Below are 24,470 nucleotides of genomic sequence, written 5' to 3' on the forward strand. Positions count from 1 at the left end.
TTTCTTCTTGTTTTTTTCTGTGGGAGACATTTGGTGTGTGGGCCATAGGAAAGAAGCATGTGAGAGGTTGAACAAAGATGAAAAATGGAGAGGTGGGAGACAGACAGGAGCCATAAAAGAATGTAGCAATAGGCACACACAGTCAGAATAGTTAACTCTGACTAGGAAGAAGAACCTTCATACTTGAAGAACAGAGAAAAGAGGAGGTAGGAGTGGGTTAATACAGTAAAGATCTACACTACCATGAGATTTGTTGTATATGCAAAGACATGTGAATTGGCATATAGCTTAAGAAAATAAATTGCAAGAAGTGCCTAAAGTCTGACAAATACCTTGGCTTGCATTTAAGTTAAATTTGTAACCAATATCTAATAATTTTTGTGTGTTTCTGAGGGTGGTAGTTTTCTTTGCTTGCTGAATATGTCTGAAAATCCTATCCAGTTAAATAATCTTTTTTTAAAAATGCTGCTGGTTTTTTTCAATGCACATCCTAGATTGCTGTAATACTTGAGAATTCAAAAGGTATGATTTATAATGAATGATACTGGTTATCCTATGAATGATTACCATATAATTTTCATGCAGTTTTTGTTCAGATTTCAGCACCATGTGATACCAGGTACACATCTTACAGTTTATAAATTTTACTTTCAGAGCACTTGTGACTTACTACTAAATTTTGTTTTTCTTTTAGTTATTACAAGAACTGTGTACAGTATTTAATGTAGATTTACCATGCCGTGTGAAGTCTTCCCAATTGGGAATTATCAGCAATAAACAGACGCATACCAGCGCCATAGTGAAGCCACAGTCTAGCTCCTGTTCCTATATCTGCCAGCACTGCCTCGTCCACCTTGGAGACATTGGTGAGCCTTTGCTGTGAAGGAATTGATAATACATTCATCCTTTTCTTTGGAGTAGTCATAGAAAGAAACTCTTTTCCTTTAAGCTGAGCATACACACACAATTTAGATTGTCATAAGAAGAAACTATAAAATGTGTTCTAAGGAACTTAAAATTTCTCAATATTTTTGGGATTGGCAGAGCATCTTGAAGAATTCATATTAAGATTTAAATTTTATTAAGACTTTATGTAGTATAGGCAAATAATAAACAGCAAAAATGTAATCAAAGCTAAATTTTTCAAAGTGGTGCCATAATATTTTCTAAATTAAATGTCTGTACTCTGGTGGGGTTTGTAAATTATTCCTTCTGAAGCAGAATTGCCCTCTTTCTTTCTTACCAGTGCACTAAAAGTTCATTTTTAATTTTGCTTTCTTTTTAAAAGTTTAATTTGTATTTCTATTAAATGTATTTTACCTGGGAATATTACATAACATTTATTCTCGTTCATTCCTTTAAGGTGACCTAGAAAGGTTGTAAAACAAATTAACTATAGGATTATGTTTTGCTTGTCCTCAAATAACAAAGAATGGAGAACATTATTGCTTTTAAGTTTGAACATTTTAGATTTCTGAATATTACAAATCATCGGTTCCATGAGGAGATTACATCAGAGTAAGCAGTGAATTTGGCAGGGAGATTCATTGATAGTGTGTTTAGGTTGTTTTGATTTAAATGTATTCTTTGCACACACATATTTAATGTGATAGGAATGAGGCATTTTTCAAAATCAATTTATAAGATATTGAAGAAATACATTTTCAGATCATATTGTATAGTGTATTTTGTTTTGTTTTGTTTTTAAGTGCCATATAACTCACCCCTTCTTGTGGGCCGGCTCCAGGTCACCAGCATAGTCCATAGTGGGAGCTGGTGATGCATGACACTGGAGGACCTGAAAATGGGGTCTAGGTAAGCTTTAAAATTGGTTACATGCTGAATGTCCCAAATAAGGAAGGCTGATGGACACTTCACACATAATCCTATAGTTAATTTGTTTTAAAGTATTTTCTGCATTTAATTTTAAATTAACTTTAATGTCTTTATTATATTTAGAACTTAAAACTATAGCTGTTTTGGAAATACTACCCTACTATTTGTTTTTTGGGTTTTTTAAAAACTAACTTTCTTCCTCCTCTTAGCTCGATACAGAAACCAGACCAGCCAGGCAGAGTCCTACTATAGGCATGCAGCTCAGCTTGTCCCCTCCAATGGTGAGTGGGCCTATCAACCTGAGATTGACCCTGACACTTCGTTCTTTATAACAACGTGGCAGATAAGGCTCACCTTTGAAGTTTTATGAAAGCAATACATGTTTTCATGTATTTTTGTTTTTGTTTTGTTATTGTCGTGTTTTTCTATTTAACTGTACATTCCATGTAAACTGAATTTTTGTTTTACAAGTAAAATGACTTATTGTCAGTAAAGCAATACAGATAGAGTCTCTTAATATAACTTGATATTGTTTCTACAACTCTGGCTTCCTTAATTGCTTATAGAATAATTATTTCTTTAGATACCACCATTTTTCCCGCAGAAAAATAATCTATTACCTAAAAGGTAATCTTGTAATGGCCCTAAACTAGGCATTAGCAGTAGTTCTTGAGTTAAAGAAGTTACAGCAGATATTTGATGATTTTAACCATTCTTAATAAGAATTAAGACACTGAAATTCTTTTAGATTCTAGAAAGAGTCTAAAGCAGGAATGGCAGTCTGACCACACGACTTGTTTCATAGTGTCTGTGGCTGCTTTCACACTACAGTGGCAAAGTTGAGTGGTTGTGATAGAGACCCTTTAGCCTACACAGCTGAAATTATTTACTATTTAGCCCTTTGTGAAGCCACTCTCCACCCTAATTATGACTTTTTAAGCTGTGTATGATATTGTGTACCATTGCTGAAGTGTGCCGTTGTACTTTATGCCAGTTTGTAATGAGGTAGGCATATTTACCTTATCAAATACTCCCTTTTTTTTGAGTATTTAAACACTGATCATTCATATTCTGATAGCAAGACTTTGTCATTCTTGGGGTTACTCCAGAATCTTAACTTTCTTCTGTAGGTCAGCCTTACAATCAGTTGGCTATCTTAGCTTCTTCCAAAGGAGACCATCTGACCACAATTTTCTACTACTGCAGAAGCATTGCTGTGAAGTTCCCTTTCCCAGCTGCCTCCACTAATCTGCAAAAAGCACTTTCTAAAGCACTGGAAAGGTGGGGTTGATTTTGTTGTTGTTTTCTAGAGGACTTTGTAACCTGGAGCCTTGAACTCTTATACTTTGTTTTACAGAAAATAATGACCTATGCTTCTCTTATTTCTAAAGATGTAGATTTGTCATAATTTTTATATAGTCACTGAATTTCAACCAGTCAATATCTGATTCAGTCCCAGTAAAAGAGTACACAGGCTGTTAATACTGACTCATCTTGAGTGTGTTGCAGTTGAAAAATTAGTCAAATACAGAATTCTCTTTTGTGTATCAAGTATTCATTTGTTTTAGCAAGCCAGTGCCTCCTTAAGCAGTTGTAGCCATTTTGCTGCTTAAGATTCATGGAATTTTTTTCTTTCATTTCAGCCGAGATGAGGTGAAAACCAAGTGGGGTGTTTCTGACTTCATCAAGGCCTTTATTAAATTCCACGGTCATGTGTACCTGAGTAAGAGCTTGGAAAAGTTGAGCCCTCTTCGAGAGAAATTGGAAGAACAGTTTAAGGTTAGATTTCAGATACAGAGAATTTTTGTCTTGTCTAAATCAGGAAGCGTAAAATTTGGAGGAAACTGACTCCCAGTTTTTATATTTACTTAACTGTGTGAACTATTGGTAAAAATTAAATTTGAAGCATGTGAAATCCTTGCATATATCCTCTCTTCAATTTAAACTGAGGTGTGGTCTGTATAGACAAGTATATCAGTGTTTTCACTTGAGTAGCTGCCATTTGACAAAAATTATCAAAATGGAAAAAATAACTCCTCAGTTTTGAAACTACTATTTTTGATGGTTTGTGCATTCTTATATATGATTATGTTACCTACTTTATAGATATTTGCATTCTGCAAACCAGGTTCGTTATTTTCTTTTCCTTTTTCTTTTTTTATTTTTTGTTGGCAGTCATCTTTGACTATGGTTCCATTATTTCTACTGTGGTTGCATTCATCAGGATTGTGGTATTTTGAAGGAAAGGAATGAGGATTTCATTTAACGGGGATATCTTTTACTGATTTGAAGAGATAAAATTAATCTTTGTTCTGTATATATATGTGAAAATGGCATTTTAGCATGTTAAGATATTAGCAGTTCAAATGTAGTATAATGCATAAAATAAGGGGAAAGTCAAAATTAAGTATTAACTTTCTTTTCAGTTTATTCAACAAATGTTTGACTATTCAGTCACTGTTTTAGGCACTGAGTTAAACAGTAAATGACAGTTTCAAAGAACATTTTATATTTCTTGGTTATTTCTAGATATCTATATGCTTGGGTAATTGTGTATAATTGCTTCATAGTATTTCTGTTGGTTTTCTAAAAGTCAAACCTTTGAAGAGATTGTAGAACTTGGACAGTTAAGTTCTACCAGCAATTCACTGGTAAACTATTTTTTAGCCAAAAATAGTCAGTGCAAAATAGTTTTTACAGGTAATCATTTTTTGGTTGATACTTTCTATATGCAAGATATTATACTAGATAATTATAAATAGCTATCATTTGTTTTGTTTTAAAATATACTTAGCCTCTGACATATGATTTATAGGGTTGAGTGTGAAAAGAACAGCTAACTTTGTCATGGTGTAGGCTGTTTAGCCTGGAAATAAACAAGTCTAAATAGTTTTTATAGTAAGAATTCAGACATGTGAAGGATTATTTGAAAAGAACATATCTGTCTTTCCTGAGGTCAAAACTAAAATCCGAAATTTTAAGTTGAAATCGATAGGGAGTTGACTGTGGGATGTTGTGGATTCTCCATTTTGGAGCGCTTAAGAGTCAGATTGACAGCCATCTTTCTTGGATTATTTAAGTACAGTCCTACTAAATAGGGGATTGAACTAGAGGACTTCTTGAGATTGCTTCCAGCTCTGGTTCTGTGAAATACTCTCTAAATTGGTGCTGGTGGGTGGTCCCTACCTTAATGAAATCTTCACTAAGTAAGTTATTCTAGACTAGGAGCCTAGTAAGTTTTGCATTTGATTCAACCTCAAACGCTAACACTCTCTTCACATACATATTTCTGTATGTGAAGTTCTGGTGAATGTGGGTGGGCAGTTGCTAAAATATACTTCGAAGTATCATTCCAGCACTCTAAAGTTAAACATAGTATGAGGCAGATCTATTTGAAAGTTTACCCAGTGTTGAACTAGAACATTGCTGGAGTGAAATTTTAACATAGTGGAGTAAATTCTCTAAAGTATTTCTAAAGCATATATAAATAATTAATATCATCAACATGTATGCTTCAGTGTTTCTAACAACCTTTAGCTACTAAGAAGACATGTTTACCAAATTGAGGTCCACTAAGGGATTTAAGGCCTGGGATCTAGGAATTGAGATGTAGCACATTTGCTGTAAGTTAAAGGTGGGCTGTTTCTTAATGGTATTTAGTTCAGTATATTTCTCAACTGCAGTTGAAAGTTTGAGTAGCAAAATCGTATCAGTTCTAATCTGATTTTGTTCCTTGGAAGATTCTCTCCAATACAATCTAAATTTTAGGAAATTACAACTGAATAACTTCAAACTCACTTCTAACCCTTTATTATTATAAACTTATTTCTAACCCTTGTTCATTCACTAAGTGTTTATTGAGGTCCTGCTATGTACCATGCACTTTTCCAGGCTTTTGGAGATATAGGGGAAAACATGACAGTCTGTATCTTCATGAACTTGCATTATCATTTGTTCGTAGTAGGGTGTATTCATATTCATTAACACTTGTGTACATATATTAGAAAATTATTTAGTTGGCTATGAACCTCTTCAGTGGTATATTACCTTCTAAAATTAATGCCAATGGATTTATAGATACAGGGAATACATTACCATATTATGCTTGTAAGAAACAGTGCTTTTTGAGAAATATAACTAAATAGTCTAATTTTATACCAGTATTAAGTATTTGTATGAATGTCAGCTTATTTAGAAGGTTAGTTGTAGAGACTGAAGGAGAAATTTTGTGGGAAAATTCTGGGGAAGAGACAGGATTTCAGGAAATTTCTATGAAAGATTAAGGCTTGATGTCTTTGGAGAAGGGCTAACCATTCTAGATATATACATACAATGAGATGGCAGATTGCAAGAAGACTGACAGTTGTGATGGTGTTCAAGTAGAAGGAAATTGTATTCTCTAATATAATATAACTATATTGTATTATAATATAAAAGACTTTCCTCTTAGAATCATACAACTTACTATGGCTATTTCAGGTTCCTTATGTAAATAAAAACAAAAATCTCAGAGTAGTCTTGGCAGAGGCAGCTGTAAGTTTCTGACATGGTAGAATCTCCTGTCACTGCTGGTGGAACTGTAAGTAAGGATTATCCGTTTTCCACCATAATGCTAGTGGTAATCCCTGCTCTCTGCAAAAATTTTCCCTGGGGATAGAGGAAGACTGGTTATGGCTAAAGTGTAGGATGAAATAGGAACTTCTGTTAGAAAAGTATTTTTATCTGAAGGTAATCCAGAACAATTGCAGTTATTAAAGTAGAAGGGTAATTCCGTTGAGGCACCAACTGAGAGTATCTGGGTGATTGATTATATTGCTAGTTAACAGATCACTGTGAACACATAGTTATTAGAGGGCAAATGAAATTTGATGCTCATGCATGTACTTCTCTAAGAGGGGAAAACACCAGTTGTAGAAGTGCCTTTAATACATCTTAATGTTGCTTTAATATGTCATTTACTCTGTTCCAGAGTATGTGCTTGCTATGCCTTGTTTAGAAAATAAGTTTTAATGTATCAAGCCTTTGAAAGAGTAAATTTTATGACAAATCTAAGAAGTCATGCTTTTTGTACTCGGAGTTCAAAAAAGAATTTTTTGGATCTTTCTGTTGCTTTCTAGTCATTGGTTCCAACTTAATTTTTTGATATGTATATATCTTGTATAAAACAATTGCTAAAGGACAAAGATGTATAAATTTATGGATGAATACTCAAAAGACTTTTCTCAGGTCATATTTAAAAATGTATAGTTTCCTAGGGGAAAAAAGTTTGTTTGACAAAAGCTCAAACAATTCTGTGGTGTCTAGATTAATTCCTTTCAAGACAGAATGTCAGTTTGGAAATAATTAGACCCAATCAAAATACTGGGATTGAGGGCAGAACCATTTACTCATCTGTAATTCTGTTACACATGGTGGTTCTAAATACAGACTGCCAGTTTAATTCTTGTGTCAAACATGGTTCCTGTTCTTGATAATATATGCAGTACTTCTGTCTTCTTTTACAGAGGCTGCTATTCCAAAAAGCTTTCAACTCTCAGCAGTTAGTTCATGTCACTGTCATTAACCTGTTTCAACTTCATCACCTTCGTGACTTTAGCAATGAAACCGAGCAGCACAGTTACAGCCAAGATGAGCAGCTATGTTGGACACAGTTGCTGGCCCTCTTTAGTGAGTATTAAATTCTTAACATGTGCCATGTTTTTTGAAAAGCATCATCTTAGGCATTTCATCATTGTAGCAAAGCACAATGACATAAAATGCACAGCGTATTTCATACACTGAATCAGAAGCTCAGAATAACTTTCAACCCCAAGTTCTGTCCTTTTATCTGCTGACCCCTTCTCATCAAGTGTATCTATAACATTTTTAATATGGGAAAGAAAGTGTCTTTTTAGGAAGAAACTGGAAGATACTTAAGTGTTAAACAGAATATATTAGAAGGCACATAATGTTTTAATTTGAACTGGCACAGTTTCAGATTTCTTACGCTTTTTGAATACATTTTTTTTCTTCAAGTGTCTTTTCTTGGCATCCTGTGCAAGTGTCCTCTCCAGAATGAGTCTCCGGAGGAGTCCTACAACGCCTACCCTCTTCCAGCAGTCAAGGTCTCCATGGACTGGCTAAGACTCAGACCCAGGGTCTTCCAGGAGGCAGTGGTGGATGAAAGGCAGTAGTAAGTGTTTTTAGAATTTCATGTTAACTTGTGTGCTTTGTTTGTTTGATATTCATAAATATGTAAAAACTGCCTTCTAAAATACAACATTTGAACAATGGAAGACTGTATTTTCTGCCGACTCTCTGGAAGTTGAACTGAAGACTTCTTTGTATGCTTTTCATTTGTTTATTTGAATTCTTCATGTGAGGCTTAGTCTTAAGGATTTGTGACTCCCTGTACACTCCCTTGTTCCCAGTTGCTGTCCTGGGGAAAAGGCATTTTTCACATTTCAAAGTGAACTTGAAATAAAACCGGTTTGTTTCTTATTTATTACAGTATGCCCCAATTTTCTGTTTAAGAATTGAAGGGAAGAGATTTTTATTTCTTTCATTTTTTTTATACACAAACTGTTTGCTGTTGTCTTACAGTAACACTCAATTTGAATATTTGTTTATTTGAAGCGTAAAGATTGAAAGTTATTTTGATTCTCACCATTTTCTTTGTCATTGCTACTCACAATGACAATTCACAAAGAATTCTGACAGTTCTTAGGAACTGTTGATTTTACAATGATAAATGAAAACTTTCAGTGTACCTTTGATTGTAGAAATAAATACTTTCAAGATGGCTTAGCACCAAATAGGAAGTTCCTCCCCTGCATATTTTCATGGTATATGTAAGGAGGGTCTCTTTGAAAGTTTTGCTTTGTGGCTCAGCATATATATTGGCCAACGTCACAACTTAGAAAATGCCTTTTTGAAGCCATATTTAAGACCCTATGGGCGAGGCACTGTGGCTCAATAGCTGTAATCCCAGTACTTTGGGAGGATGAGGCAGGTGGATCACTTGAGGTCAGGAGTTTGAGACCAGCCTGGCCAACATAGTGAAACCCCATCTTTACTAAAAATACAAATTAGCTGGGCATTGTGGTGCATGTCTGTAATCCCAGATACTTGGGAGGCTGAGGTAGGAAAACCACTTGAACCCAAGAAGTGGAGGTTGTAGTGAGCTGAGATAGTGCTACTATACTCCAGCCTGGGCTACAGAGTGAGACTGTCTTTAAAAAAAAAAAAAAAGGCAAAAAAACCTTATAGTCTGTCTGCTTCATAATTGTCTTTTCTCCTGTTAACTATAAGCTCTTTCCATGATATTTTGTCATTATCATGAATAGAGTTTAGGAACATAGCACAGCATATACTCTGTACATCTCCTTTTAATGTTAGCATAGGTTTTAGTAATACAGAATTTCAGACATTGCTTCCTTACACAAAATGTTCATTTCTTAACTCAGGCTGTTCAGTTTTTCTACTCCTGGGTACTCTAGAACTCAAACATGTTTAGTTTAGTATATTATATCAGTAATGTTAGAAAAGAAGAACGGCGTGTTTAACCATTTGCTTACAGAGTTTTTATATTTATAGGTAGGGATTATTATTTTTATTGTGTTTTCTTTCTTCTTATTGTTGATCTTGTACAGTTATCCTTTTGGCCCATTCTGTATATTCCCATTTCTTCTCATGGCAAAAGACATTCAGCCAGAAGAAATAGCTTTATTGGCAAACATTTTTTTCCCTCCATTTTTTTCTGTCATTTACTTTCCTCTTCCTCCTATCAGATTTACCAAGATGTTTAGAATTATGCCCTTGCAGGTATTTCATTCTATCTTAAATTATGTTAGTACTCATTTTAAAGACTAACATGGGATATCTCTTCAAAACTGAAGATTTTCCTTACATGTCTAATACATTAAAGTAATAATGTTCATTTATATCTTTTAAGTAATGGAAAAACAATATTTCTTTTGTGAACTCAGAATTTCATATATATTCAAATATTCTTCAGTTTCTTATATCTGGGCCTTCTCAATTTCTAGAATTTTGTTTCCCTTGTACTTTTTTGAGAACATACTCTCTTAAGCTAATGAATACATGGAATAGTGATTTTCCTACTTAGAAAACAGTTACAGGGTAAAGCAGTATATCAATAGGTCATCCACTCATGAGCTTTTTCTGCAGTGTTTTCTCGAGAGTTTATATGTGTTGCATGAAGACATTGTACTAGTATAATATTCTTTTTTAGGTTACTAACCTTACTATAGCTGTCTGTTACTACATCCTCAAATGTTTGTAGCAGACATTGATTCTTCAATATTTGTTTATTCATTTTTTGATATGGGTATATGTCGATATTTTTAAAGTAGCATATTCTCATATTTCAAAGTGTACAACTGTCCCAAATAGTTGTTAACTTACAGTTTTCCATGGTGTGATTATTTATATCCAGTTTCTCTACCGTGGGCACCTCATCTCATGCTTTTTTTTTTTTTTTAAATAAAAATCAGTTGATCTATATTCAGAGGTAAGCTTCATACTATCTTAAGGATAACGTGATTAGATAGATGAGTCTACTGTAGGAAAATCAAAGTAATTGTTTCCAGGCCAAAACCAAATTATTTTAAGCCATCAGCATGGCTACTTCCACTCATCACATCTGTTCCCAACCTAGCAAATACACTCAAACTAATTGCATTTGTCTCACCTAAAAATAAATCTTGCCTGGCCATATATATTATATCAGATTTATAAATTGCTCTTATGTTTGAAAGATAACAGATTTTGATACAAATGTTTATATGTAAAGTGATGTTTATTAATCTAAATAATAAACCAACATACCTCACTCAGGAACCAAGGACACAGTTAACAAATACATATATAGAACTTACTTCTGAATAGTGGAAAGAATATGTTCTAATATTTCGTGTGTAAACTTTCACAAAAATTGTGTATTAGGAAACAGAGAGGCTGTTGTAACAAGATGGACTTTTTTGTACCATTAAAAAAAGAGGTGTTATCACTTTGAACAGGGAATGGGATTTGTGTGGTATAACCATACCCTGTCACAAATTAAAGAACTAACAGTGGATTCCACAACTCATAATGTATGTGAAAGCTTTATAAAAACATAGTATGTTGTTTATTTGCTTAGGATTTTCTCAGCCTATTCAGTTTTCCATGTTTAAAAATGACAAATTATTTTCACTGTTTGTTGAATTAGGAGCGTGGGACATGACCTACAGTAGTAGTTCTCTGTCATGGAAATTTTTCCCTTTTGTTGTATCTTTATCATTTGTAGTATATCTTTGAAAATACATTTTAAAAAATTATACTGCCTTTGAAATGCTGAAATAAGAGGAAAATACATAATGTCCAGGACCTGTAGATATCGTTTTCATGCTTATATGGTTGCTCTTATATAAAAATAAAGTCAGAATTATTTCTTTAATTTACAGCATTTGGCCCTGGCTGATTTCTCTTCTGAATAGCTTCCATCCCCACGAAGAAGACCTCTCAAGTACTAACGGTAAGGGCAACCCACACCTTGTGTTGTTGATGCAGTTCTCCATCATTAATGGTGTGCTTGAGGCCAGAGAAGAAGAGGTTTTTGTGATGAATGTTTGACTTTCAATTCAATATCTCAGAAGTGACTGAGCTCTACAGTAAGTGGGTGGAGGTAGATAATGTGCTCGCAGTTCTGGCAGTGTGTTCTCATTTAGCATCATTCAAATAGGAGTTCAGAAGGGTGTGTAATACCTTTAGATTCTTTCTGTCTTTCCTTCCTCCTCATTCTTACTATTAAAAGGAGATTATTGTGGACATTGCTCTGTCAAAGTAACTCAGAAAATTTGGTACAAACAAAAAGAACACACATCTCCATACAGAGATACCTTTTACTATTCATGATAGTATATCTTCTTTGGACCTTTTTCTTACATGTACAAACACATAGGAAATGATTCATATCAAATATAAATTTGTGCCTGATTTTGAAATTTAGTATTATATTGTTAGCATTTTCTTTTGTCATTAAGCATTTTGACAACATAACTTTTACTGGTTTCATAATATTCCATCCTATGGAAGTGCTATAATCTTATTTATGCACTCTCTGTTGCTTTAAAATTTTCCCCATTTTAGTTAATGCTGCACTGAACAACCTCTGGCTTGGCTGCTTTCTGATTTTTTTTTTTCTGTTAAATGAGTGCTCCTCATGCATTAGTTTGCACATAAATCACCCAAATCTTTTTAAAATACAGTTTATGAGTCAGTAGGTTTGAATTAGTGCCCAAGATTCTGCATTTCTCACAAGTTCTCAGATGATGTCAGTGTTATTCAGTACTTTGAGTAAAAAGAGACAGGTAATCTAAACATTGGGATTACAGATCCAAGACTGTGAATTCTTAAGACTGCCAATTTTTTACAAATCCATCCTCCTCAGCATTGAGTATTAGGGGAATGTCTGTGTCTCAAAGGTAACATGCAGAGTTTTGACAGGTGAGTTATTTTCATCAGGATTACTACAAAGAAGAGTAGAGAACAAACTATAAGCATTATAATTACTTTCTGTGTATTAATTTTTTGAAACATTTAGTGAGCAGTATTCTACCAAACAACATTTTAATTAAAATGATTGCAAATTTTGATTTTGACCCTTTAGCAACACCACTTCCAGAGGAGTTTGAATTACAAGGATTCTTGGCCTTGAGACCTTCTTTCAGGTAGGTGATAGTTGAAGTGCTTTTACTTCATTGCCAGTGATTGCAGTTGTTATTAAAAATAAGAGGGAATTGGGCTTGGATATAGAGGAATATTTGATCTGTCCTAGCTGTGTGTTATTTTTGTAACAGCAACTAATAGTGAAAGTTTGTTGTGAATTGGATTTGTATCTGTCATGTCTTCAGTTCCTGTGTAATAAAGATTAAAGTCTAACCTTTCCATCCCTGCCCTTGATCCTATCCCTTCTCACCTCCCTAAGAACCTTGCTCTATCCGTTATTCTCTCTGCATTATATTTCCAGTGTCTTTTTTTCTTTTCTTTCCTTTCTTTTTTTTTTTTTTAACAACTAATTCCCTTTAGCCTAGTAACATTCAAGTGTGCCCATTCTTTTAAAACAGTAAAATGAATTTACATCCTCATATTTTCCTATGTTGCCTTATCTTTTCCTCATCAAACTTAAAAAGTAGTGTGGGCCAACCTGACTGATTCCACTTAATTCCCAGTCATTTTCAGCCTATTGTAGTTTAAACTATCAGTGCTCTTCTAGATACAAAAAACAAATGACTTCTTTATAATCTTCATTCTATTGAATTTTCTTCAGCAGAGTCTGTTGATCCCCTTTCTTCATCAAACCTTTTTCCTTAGCTCTGTGATACTATTTTTTCCATGCTTAGCACTCAGTCTTTTTCACTATTACTTTTAAACTACATGCCTCTGAATGTTGTTGTTTTCCAGGATTCTTTATTTTTTTTATTTATTTTTTTGAGACGGAGTTTCGCTCTTGTTACCCAGGCTGGAGTGCAATGGTGCGATCTCGGCTCATCGCAACCTCCGCCTCCTGGGTTCAGGCAATTCTCCTGCCTCCGCCTCCTGAGCAACTGGGATTACAGGCACTCGCCACCGTGCCCAGCTAATTTTTTGTATTTTTAGTAGAGACGGGGTTTCACCATGTTGACCAGGATGGTCTCGATCTCTTGACCTCGTGATCCGCCCGCCTCGGCCTCCCAAAGTGCTGGGATTACAGGCTTGAGCCACCGCGCCCGGCTGTTTTCCAGGATTCTTTTCTTCCCCTTTCCTTCCCACTTTCTACATTCTCCCTGTCGATGAAACCCATCCCTATGTTTGTGGGATGATAGGTCCCAGATTTTCAGCTCTGGCTTCTTTTGAAGTTTGGGCCCATATTCTAACAATCTAACATCGCTTGTGCATTTTAAACTTTAACATGACCAAAAGTTGAGCTTATGTTTTCCTGTTTGGTCAGCCAAAAAGCAGTCTTCTTTGTCTATTTTCTATCTGTGCCTGTGGCATTACCATCCATATGACCAAACTGGAAATCTGAAAAACCCTTGTTTCCATTAGTCTTTCTCACCAGGGCTTTATAATTCTGTGTCTGAAATGCTTCTTAGGTTCAACTCCTTCCACTTATTTCCTCATATATAGTTCAGGCTTTTATCACCAGTTTGCTTGAAGTATAAAAACCTCCCTACATATAGTTCCTCTCTTCCTATAGTCTGTTTCTACACTGCCTCTAGAGTTACAGTTTTTAAATATGGAAACAGTGATATCCCATGACTAATATTTTGATTTACCCATTCCTGGTTGCTCTACTGTCTCTTTTAGCTTGATACTCAAGTTTCAGCACTATCTAGCCTTTTTTCTGCAACTTCCCCCAATATTTACAAACCCTATACACCATGTGCTATCCTTGAATAGCTCCCTATTTTTATTCCTCCACAACTTTGTTCATGTTGTACCTAGAACATTTTCTTCTCCTCTACTGCCATTCCCTCACCAGCCTGGTAAGCACTTACCCATACCTCGTCAAGGTCTAGCTCAGGTGTCACACTGTGAAACCTTTCAGAGCTTCTCAGAAGGAACTCATCCTCCTTTTACTATAGTCACTTACTCTTTGTATAGTTTTTATTATGCTGCTTATCAGATTGAATCATTATTATTTATTCCTGAAGGTAGGGACTCTTACTTATCTTTGTGTCCTCAGCATCTAGCCTTCTGCCTGGCAATTCTTAAATGTTCTTTTTTTAAAAAGTTTAATAAGGAAAAATCTGAAAAATTGTTATTTTTTTCAGTTTGGCTTATCCTTCTGAGATCAGTGAGTTGCTCTATATGCTTTATGATATTTACACATTTTTCTGATTTAGAATGGGCCACTGTAAAGTGGATAGATTAATATTATTTATTAGAATAGGCACCTCAGAGACTCTTAGCATTCCCATGGTCATTTCAAACAAATTATTTAGCATGCAAGATAAGTGTTTATAACACTTTATTCTTAAAATGATAAAAGAATCTTTCCTAATAAAAAGTTGTGGTTTATTTGATCTCCCCAACTAAAAAGTAAAATGTAAGTAAAAAATACTACATTAATATAATGAATTTGTATATTATCTTTTTTGTTTCATAGTTTGTAAAAATCTTTGGGAGTATAAATTCTCATAAATTCAGTTGATTACATCAAGTAGCTGACCTATATGGAAAATAATCTGAAGCCATTACAGATAATCAGGTGAATTTAGTTGCCTGGAAAATATCCTTAGCAATTTAATATTCTCATAATTTGTTTGTGTAAATTTTAGGAACTTGGATTTTTCCAAAGGTCACCAGGGTATTACAGGAGACAAAGAAGGTCAGCAACGACGAATACGACAGCAGCGCTTGATCTCTATAGGCAAATGGATCGCTGATAATCAGCCAAGGTACGTCCATGGCGCTTCTGGTCTACCCCTTTTAACCACCTTTTAACACACACACACACACACACACACACACACCTCACATGTTATGTATTTTAAGCTTTGGTATAAATATTGTCAATCATGAACTCTTAAATCAACATGTTGGTAGCACAACATCTAATTATGACTCAGTGATAATAAATACCCTCTTTATTTAGAATCTCCATTTTCCCCATTACACTGTGTATTAGAGAGGATTTGGTTGTCTTTCTTGTTTATCATGAGTTTCTGCTCTAATTTATAAATATATCTGTAAATCTGGCTGAACTGTACTTTCACAGTCATGGTAATTTGTATTGGCCTGGGCATGGTGGTCAGTTTCAGGCAGGACAGACCAAGATGGTGCTAGTAGGTAATTAAGCAAAAACCAGGTGTAGTAGTGTAGGGGAAAGAATGCAGGTTTTGGAATTCCATTGCTTGGAGTTTCATTTCTAGATCTGCAGCTTCCCAAGTGGGTGTCCTTGGGATCTCCCCGGTAGATTATAACCTTTCCAAAGTCAGTAACGACTTACTCCTTTTTGTATTCAAGTTCCTGTCATATAGTAGGTACTTAAATGCTTGCATGTTTGAATGAACTTACCACCTCCAAGCTTCAATTTTCACATCTATAAAATAGGAATTATATATAGCTACCTTATAGGAAGTATCAAGGGCCCTAGTGTCTTGTACTTGAAGCATCCCAGAAAATGTAATTACTAGCAAACATTGAAAGAGCAGAGGGATATGTTGTGATGATGTTAAATGTGATAATGAGAACCTCAGTTTCTATATAATTACTTTTTGGGTTTTCTGAATCCGTATCATTATATCCTGCTGTTTCTGTGGTTCTTAGTGCTAGGAATATGTTGACTTGGATCCATACACAATTCAGTTGTTATTATTTTTTAAGTTAATGTTTTTCATATATGGATTTATTTTTGCTTTTTTAGGCTGATGCAGTGTGAAAATGAAGTAGGGAAATTGTTGTTTATCACAGAAATTCCAGAATTAATACTGGAAGACCCCAGTGAAGCCAAAGAGAACCTCATTCTGCAAGAAACATCTGTGATAGAGTCGCTGGCTGCAGATGGGAGCCCAGGGCTGAAATCAGTGCTATCTACAAGCCGAAATTTAAGCAACAACTGTGACACAGGAGAGAAGCCAATGGTTACCTTCAAAGAGAACATTAAGCCACGAGAAGTGAACAGAGACCAGGGAAGAAGTTTTCCTCCCAAAGAGGTGAGAAGGGACTATAGCAAAGGAATAACTGTAACTAAGAATGATGGAAAGAAGGACAACAACAAGAGGAAAACTGAAACCAAGAAATGCACCTTAGAAAAGTTACAGGAAACAGGAAAGCAGAATGTGGCAGTGCAGGTAAGCTGTATTTGAACTATAAAGCAGGTAGAGGAAGGCTCACACAAAAGGCAAGACTTTTCATTTTGTTCTAAAGGCATGAGAATTGACTGTCCTGGAAGTTTAAATGCGTAGTAAGGTTATATAAAGAGCTGTGATAGATGGTTACTTCAGCAATTCTTCGGAATTAGGAGTGAAAAATACATGTCAACCTGATTTGACACCTTTGTCAATTCTCTCCACTTTAGGAGTTTGAAAGGGTCAGTTGCAAAGCCATCAGTTACACCCAGGATTATATTTTCTTTGGAAGATATAATTACCATTTGTTAATGCTATAGTGGAGCTTTGGGGTCTTCTTTAGATCCAGTAGAACCGAGAGTATATTAAGGCATATGCAGGTTTTTTTTTTTAGGTTCACTATTTTATATATATGAATGTGTGTGTGTGTGTGTGTACACATAAAAATATTGATATATATTTTTTTCATGGAAACATGAGACTTTTTTTCTTGACATTTATACTTGTCCCAGCTAGTGGTATTAATATCACTTTAATCTTATCCTGGATCCTAGGAATTTATAAAGCAAGAACCCAGGTTTCTTGCTGGGAAAAGATAAGCACTGCTCAGTTATTTGTGACTTTATTTTTATTAAAATATTTTTCCAAGTAGATAAGATGATGTCATATAAACAGAAAAAGACCTTTATTCTGTGACGGTTTTATTAATACTATTAATGTTTGACCAAATACTTAAGTGGCCATGTGATTTGTTAACACATTTTAGTAAGTGAATGTGTTTGCATGAGAAATTTTACGTTGTTGAAGGCTGCCCACAAATAAATAGTACCTTTGATGTATTTCTCTAATTTTTTTGAGAAAAAGAAATAAGAAAATGATTCCCTTTTAAGATTATATCAGGGAGAGAGAAAGACAAGGTAGAAATTAAGACATGGGGGGAGTAGGAGATTCTGGGAAAGGGCAAGGGAAAAAACCAAATGAACTAGAAAGCCAAAGGATCAGAGTAACAGGGATAAGCCCAGCATTTTCTGCTTGCCTGCCTCCATTCTCCATAACTGCTCTTAATAAGGTCCAGACTGAAAATACCATCTCCTTTTTTGGTTTCTTACCCATCTCAAATCACCTATAAATGATTAAAGAAAGAGTCAACATATCACCACACTCTGTACCTCTTCCTAAGTTTTCTATAAATGCTACTCATTTTCCCTCATTTTGCTCAACTTTGAGCAGTGCATATGACATCTACTTCTCTCTGGCTCCATCTGTAGGATCTTGGGGCCTGGGCCTTACTGCTGAATGTATCCTTATTATTCTGAAGGGTGGTAAAGTTGCAGGCTGGAGGGTAGATGCCTGACTATATACTTAGGCTACCCAGATGAAATTAAGCTGAGGGCCAAAATACCTCATCTATGGGTTAATAGTCATTATTAATTAATAGCATGTATGCTGTTTAATGAATTAGAGTATAGAGTACCCTGGGCCCCATAACAAGCAACTTAAGATCATAAACAAGTTTTTTTCAACTTGTTAGCGTCAGGTATCTCATTTTTAAAACAAATGTGCTCCAAAGTCCTTTACATATTTGGATTTTTGCAAGCATGGGAAAGCAAAATAATTTGTAAAACTAAGATAGTTTATCAAATAATTATCTTTTATTGGCGATTAAATAATTTGCTTTGATTTTCCGTTTTTAACTTAGGTGAATTTATCTTCAGCATGTACTTTTTGATCTAATGAGGTTTTAAATACTTTCTTAAGAATAGGGGCTTCTTTCTGATACATTTGAGTTTCAGTTTATTATAGATAGTTTTGCCTCTGTTGGTCATAGGTAAAATCCCAGACAGAATTAAGAAAGACTCCAGTGTCTGAAGCCAGGAAAACACCGGTAACTCAAACTCCAACCCAAGCAAGTAACTCCCAGTTCATCCCCATTCATCACCCTGGAGCCTTCCCTCCTCTTCCCAGCAGGCCAGGTAAGTACATGTTTTGTAATTTCTTCTACTTAATCTTTTCTGTGCAAGATTTTCTGTTCACTCACTGAGAAATGTATATTCTGTTGGAGTAATGTTATTAAGCCATAAAAAGTTATATTTGCCCTAATGCTTATAAAATTACTTTTGAGCTGTTTCTGTGTAGTGTACATTGCAAGTGCATGTTTGTCGTTACGAAGGAAATCCTATCACTAAACACAGAAGCTACTTATAGAATACTGATTACTTCAGTGGATAAAGGAAAAGTGTCAGTAGTGTAGTTTTTAAAATCAAATTAAAGATTGACAACATGGCTGATACCTTTTATGATATGTTGGAAGACTCCCTCTACCCACCTGTAAAAAAAAAAAAAAAGTTGACATTTTGAATTTTTTTTTTTTTTTTTGCTGTTTCTTTAGAACTAAAGCTGTGTTCTTCTGTTTTGAAGGGTTTCCGCCCCCAACATATGTTATCCCCCCTCCTGTGGCATTTTCTATGGGCTCAGGTTACACCTTCCCAGCTGGTGTTTCTGTCCCGGGAACCTTTCTTCAGCCTACAGCTCACTCTCCAGCAGGAAACCAGGTGCAAGCTGGGAAACAGTCCCACATTCCTTACAGCCAGCAACGGCCCTCTGGACCAGGGCCAATGAACCAGGGACCTCAACAATCACAGCCACCTTCCCAGCAACCCCTTACATCTTTACCAGCTCAGCCAACAGCACAGCCTACAAGCCAGTTGCAGGTTCAAGCTCTAACTCAGCAACAACAATCCCCTACAAAAGCTGTGCCAGCTTTGGGGAAAAGCCCGCCTCACCACTCTGGATTCCAGCAGGTAAGTTACAGTTGTGTGTACTATCCAGCTGAATGAAATAAGGGGAAACGCTGAAGGAGTCAATGTTAGAAGTGCTGATTAAACTTTGAGATACTTCTTCCTTAGATTTATAGTGATTATGGGAAAACAAAAGTATTGTCTCTACTGTTTATGAAAGTTTCATGTTTTCCTTTTGTAAAGGATAAAATATTAGATCTTAACTAATATTTTTAGTTAGTTAAAATATTAACTAACTTAATATTTTCCTTGGCTGCTACTAAGTGTCAGTTTTATTGAAAATAGATTTTCTGCAAATAATTCTCCTATAGGAACATAAACTACTAGGGAAATAGAATCCCAGTCTTGATGAGGTACTAAGACAGATGTGACACCAATCTTAAATGTTGTCATGTGAAGCACAGCACTTGAAGCAGAAAGGGGAAACAAACGCTCTTATGCAAATATATTCATTCATTCAACCTCTTAAATAGTTTATGAAAGAAAATGTGAGTGTGGTGCCTATAATCTGTTCTCAGAAAGCTCTGCGTATTGAAAAGGCCAAAAGGTAAAGGAGACTGCTGCCTTGCCTGGAGTTTTGTTGGTTGGAAAAAACTTAAGTTCATTCTGTGATTCTTTAGCATTGATTATAAGTAATATTGCATTTCATCTTCACCTTGATGACAGGCATCTCTTTCTTAGTATCAACAGGCAGATGCCTCCAAACAGCTGTGGAATCCTCCTCAGGTTCAAGGCCCATTAGGGAAAATTATGCCTGTGAAACAGCCCTACTACCTTCAGACCCAAGACCCCATAAAACTGTTTGAGCCGTCATTGCAACCTCCTGTAATGCAGCAGCAGCCTCTAGAAAAAAAAATGAAGCCTTTTCCCATGGAGCCATATAACCATAATCCCTCAGAAGTCAAGGTCCCAGAATTCTACTGGGATTCTTCCTACAGCATGGCTGATAACAGACCTGTAATGGCACAGCAAGCAAATATGGACCGCAGGGGCAAACGGCAAACAGTCTTCCGTCCAGAGCAGGATCCTGTGCCCAGGATGCCGTTTGAGGTGTGTGTTCTTTCCTATCACCCCACAATCTGGGGTTGACTATCTTTTGAATATCTCAAATAGATCTTATAAAAAGGCCACTCTTATTCATTAGTACTGTATGCCACTGAGTATTGGTATAGCTCTTGGTTTCCTCCTCAGAATTGCACAGTATGTTTTAGTTTGGAAGTTAGAAGCTGAAGAATTCTGTGACTGACTTTGAACTCTGATGGTCTGGCAGAGAAACCATGTACAGAAATCTCTGTGGTTTAACACAGCAGAGAATTCTGAGACAAAGCACTCCTCTCAGTTGGGCTGAATCATCTAAGTTTAAAAACAGGTTTACTAATATTTAAATAAATTGCTTTCTGAGAGGACCAAAGTTAGTTATCTTGGACAGTGGAGGTCCCTTTCCTTGCCCTTTTTATTCATGAGAATCAGGTGAATATTTGTAACTTTTTAAAAGATCTGTTTCTCTCTTTGTTAGCACAAGATATGCTAATCATTTTGCTCCATTGCATTGTTTTACTCACTAGCCACATTAACCTTTTGTGTTCTGTTCTGTCAGTATTTTTGCTTTTCTGTTACCTTGAACTTTCTCCATCATTGTCCTTGTGTCACTTTGCCTTTGCATTTCAGAGCCTTTTTCTCTTTGCCTAATACCATCTATTTCACCATCCCCTTGACTTTAGTTGTCTTCTTCCACCTAATTATGCCACTATTCCTTTATGCTTTTGTTATCCCTTATCGCATTCTCACTGTGATCCTTTCTGTCACTAGGACCCCAAGAGCTCCCCTCTGCTTCCTCCGGACCTGTTAAAGAGTCTGGCTGCCTTGGAGGAAGAGGAAGAGCTGATTTTTTCTAACCCTCCTGATCTTTACCCAGCTCTGCTGGGGCCTCTCGCCTCCCTTCCTGGACGAAGCCTTTTTGTATGTATTTGACATAATTCTGCTTCTTGCTCTAACCCCCAGCTGCTTTTCTGAGATATTGTAGTACATGGATTAGGTGATTTTTTTCTCTTCCTGGGGCTGTCCTTTACAGAACTGTGAAACATTTTCTAATTACCTAAACCAATCTTAAGATAGTAGTAGGATATAGCAGAATATTTCTGACTTCATAGTTCCCTCAAATCCTAGAGGCATACCTTGGTTTTTTGTGTTGTCCAGAAAGAATCCTGCAGAGCTGGTCACACAGAAGGTATGATGGTGAGAAATTAACTCACTTTTCAGGTGACATTTCTATCTGGACTCAGAAATTTTAAGTGTCATTTGATCTTGCTTAGGAACAGTGAGATTTATTTCTCATATGTAGCCAAAATATGATAGGAAATATGCTCTTGATTTTTTTTAGCTGACATTATTGAAGAGTATATGGCTCTTTTTTGTTTGATTAATTGCAGAAAGAGCCCTGATCTAAATTCAAAATTGGATTCATGAACAGAATGAGTAAAAATGAAGAGGAGTCTAATTATAAACATTGTCAGAGTGTCATAATTGAGTAAATATGAAAATAAATAACTAGAATCACATAAAATAAAATCGGAGAACTCAGCCTGCATTTCAGAAACATTCTGTATGCTTGTCAGTGTTCATATTATATTTTACTGTGAGTGGGGAGTATAAAAGATGGAAAGAAAGATGTATGCTATGACATACATCTCTTTATTACACCTTAATAAGACATAAAAAGACAGTGAATTTTACTTTCTTGCTGTTTCTTTCTCATAAACACAGGGCAAGGACACATTTGTAAAATTAAAATGCATTAATTTTAGTATCGGGAGAAATAAAAGCTTAACAGCTTTCATGACATTGCTGCCATCCCTGGCACTTGAAGTTCCCTTAAGAATTTGCCTGGGTGGTAGCAGTAGAGGCCCCATACCAAGTTATTAAATAATAGCAATAAAAGATTCCCTGGAGACTTAAATGGTAGTAGTGTCATGACTGAGTGCATAGGGATTGTGGAAGCCCAGCTGCTGTACTGCTGCCTCTGCATGTTTGCCTTTCTTGCTGCTTTTACGCTGGAGTGGCTTGAAGGACTGAGGGTAGTGCCTGTCTGTCCACTTGTTTCCTAATCCTTAGTTCCTGTTCCTGTTCCCTTAGTGTTGCTTTCGTTGGAAATGGAGCTGATGGTAGAACAAGTGGGAGTATTTTCAGGTTTTGTTTTTCATATTTTAAAAAACGAGTTAAAAAACCTTGACTGTAACTCTTCCTATATTTAACATTAATGATATAGACATCAAAGTGCTTCACTTGTCATAGGCATTTAGTAATGTTTTGTTAGCCAGCTATTCAGTGGCAGCATAGAGAGTCAGCTTTGTTTCTTCTAATGACTTTGCTAGACCAATAAATGTAAGCTTGACTTTTAGCCACTATTTTAATATATACTGCAAATAGAGCTGCTTTAAAAGCATATTAACAAAGGCATTTGTCAAATGGATTTAAAAGGCTTTTTAAAATTCACCAATGTAAATGTTTTAAAAATTGTGGGGTGGAGAGAAACAGTGTTGGAACAGTTCAGCATTTTGTTTTGAGATTATTTTAAGAGCAACGGTTGACAAGGGGATTCCTGAGGTACCTGCCTCATAAACACTCAGAATGCAGTTTACCAGGGTCTCTCTGGTCCTTGCCAGAATAGAATCATTGACTAGATTCAATTATAAAAGGAGGATTCTATTCACCTGTGGCAACTGACACTTAGGTGGTGTCATGGAAGTAACAGATTTGAATTCACGTCTTTTGAGCCTCAAATTGTACTTGACAGGCAAATGCAGGCATGCTTAAATGATAGTCTTTGCTTTAGTTCCATAGTATCATAAGATTAATATTAAGAATGGAAGGTATAACTGAGTTATCTTTTTTTCTGGAACTGAAGAAATCCTTATTGGAGAAACCCTCAGAGCTCATGTCACATTCATCCTCTTTCCTGTCCCTCACCGGATTCTCTCTCAATCAGGTAGGTGAACAGTGAAAAATCCTGCCGTTTGCTTTCAGTATAGACCGATCATTTTCTTTTGCATACTGTTTCAGTATGTCTGTTTTTTCCTTTATTTTCTATATATTAGTGTATTCCAGGCATTTGATTTTATCCCCCTTGTCTCTGATTGGGGTATGCTAGTGACTTGTACCTCATGAGTTAAAACCCTTTACTTCTCATTAATATTGAAACCCTTAGGGCTCTGTTCTTGAGCCAAATAAATTATTCACATTTTCAACCTGGGCGGTTTACATAGAGCAAATGTAAGGGTGAGAGAAAGCAAAGAGGAAAATTAATTTGACTGGAAAATTGAAACACAAACAGAAATAAAAGCCTTCAAAATTTCTCTTCCTAAAAAAAGCTTAAAGTGTACCAAGCATCCATGAATAAGACATTGGATTTTCTCAAATCTCTTTCCTTGCATTGAGTTTATAATGTGACTGTCATGACTTTCAGGAAAGATACCCAAATAATAGTATGTTCAATGAGGTATACGGGAAAAACCTGGCACCCAGCTCCAAAGCAGAACTCAATCCCTCAATGGCTCCCCAGGAAACATCTCTGTATTCCCTTTTTGAAGGAACTCCATGGTCTCCATCACTTCCTGCCAGTTCAGGTATTAACTGTTTATAGACCTTGCATTTTCTGTACACTCAAATTGATTAAGGGATAACAAGATTCTGTAATTATAAATGTATCTATTACTTGTCGGGGTTTTTTTTTTTTTTTCCAGAAAGGAAATAGAAAAAAAAAAGCCAGGGTATGTAATGAATGCTACTGACAAAGCTTTTTACACTCTCAATAGCCAGCAGAGGTATAAGGGAGAAAATAGAGGATCTATCTTATGGTTCCCAGCTCTTTTTCAGTTTTTTTGTAGATGTTCATTCTTTGCAGGAAAAGTTGCACTTTTTATTGAGACAGGGTCTTACTCTGTTGCCCACTCTAGACCCAAATTCCTGGGCTCAAGCAGTCCCTCCATCTCAGCCTCCCAAGTAGATGCGACTATAGGTGCAC

At 35.7% G+C, this 24,470-nt stretch overlaps 1 protein-coding gene across 12 annotated transcripts in view; it reads left to right on the forward strand.

The window, feature by feature from the left end:
• Positions 1 to 24,470, forward strand: part of SMG7 (SMG7 nonsense mediated mRNA decay factor) — an 80,611-nt gene that overhangs the window by 51,910 nt on the left and 4,231 nt on the right. For 3 of the 12 annotated variants that reach the window (XM_008984855.5, XM_008984856.5, XM_008984857.5), the window contains 16 exons: positions 695 to 866; positions 2,046 to 2,117; positions 2,967 to 3,117; positions 3,480 to 3,615; positions 7,341 to 7,503; positions 7,852 to 8,008; positions 11,283 to 11,353; positions 12,488 to 12,548; positions 15,141 to 15,260; positions 16,229 to 16,655; positions 18,481 to 18,625; positions 19,071 to 19,453; positions 20,132 to 20,500; positions 21,260 to 21,409; positions 23,355 to 23,435; positions 23,913 to 24,072. In XM_008984855.5, coding sequence (XP_008983103.1) covers positions 695 to 866; positions 2,046 to 2,117; positions 2,967 to 3,117; positions 3,480 to 3,615; positions 7,341 to 7,503; positions 7,852 to 8,008; positions 11,283 to 11,353; positions 12,488 to 12,548; positions 15,141 to 15,260; positions 16,229 to 16,655; positions 18,481 to 18,625; positions 19,071 to 19,453; positions 20,132 to 20,500; positions 21,260 to 21,409; positions 23,355 to 23,435; positions 23,913 to 24,072 — 2,818 coding nt within the window. The remainder of the gene's footprint in view (positions 1 to 694; positions 867 to 2,045; positions 2,118 to 2,966; positions 3,118 to 3,479; positions 3,616 to 7,340; positions 7,504 to 7,851; positions 8,009 to 11,282; positions 11,354 to 12,487; positions 12,549 to 15,140; positions 15,261 to 16,228; positions 16,656 to 18,480; positions 18,626 to 19,070; positions 19,454 to 20,131; positions 20,501 to 21,259; positions 21,410 to 23,354; positions 23,436 to 23,912; positions 24,073 to 24,470) is intronic. The other 9 variants (XM_035280219.3, XM_078355107.1, XM_008984861.5 and 6 more) reach the window with 3 other exon arrangements.

This window comes from Callithrix jacchus, chromosome 18, assembly GCF_049354715.1.
Source record: "Callithrix jacchus isolate 240 chromosome 18, calJac240_pri, whole genome shotgun sequence".
NCBI classification, from domain to species: domain Eukaryota; kingdom Metazoa; phylum Chordata; class Mammalia; order Primates; family Cebidae; genus Callithrix; species Callithrix jacchus.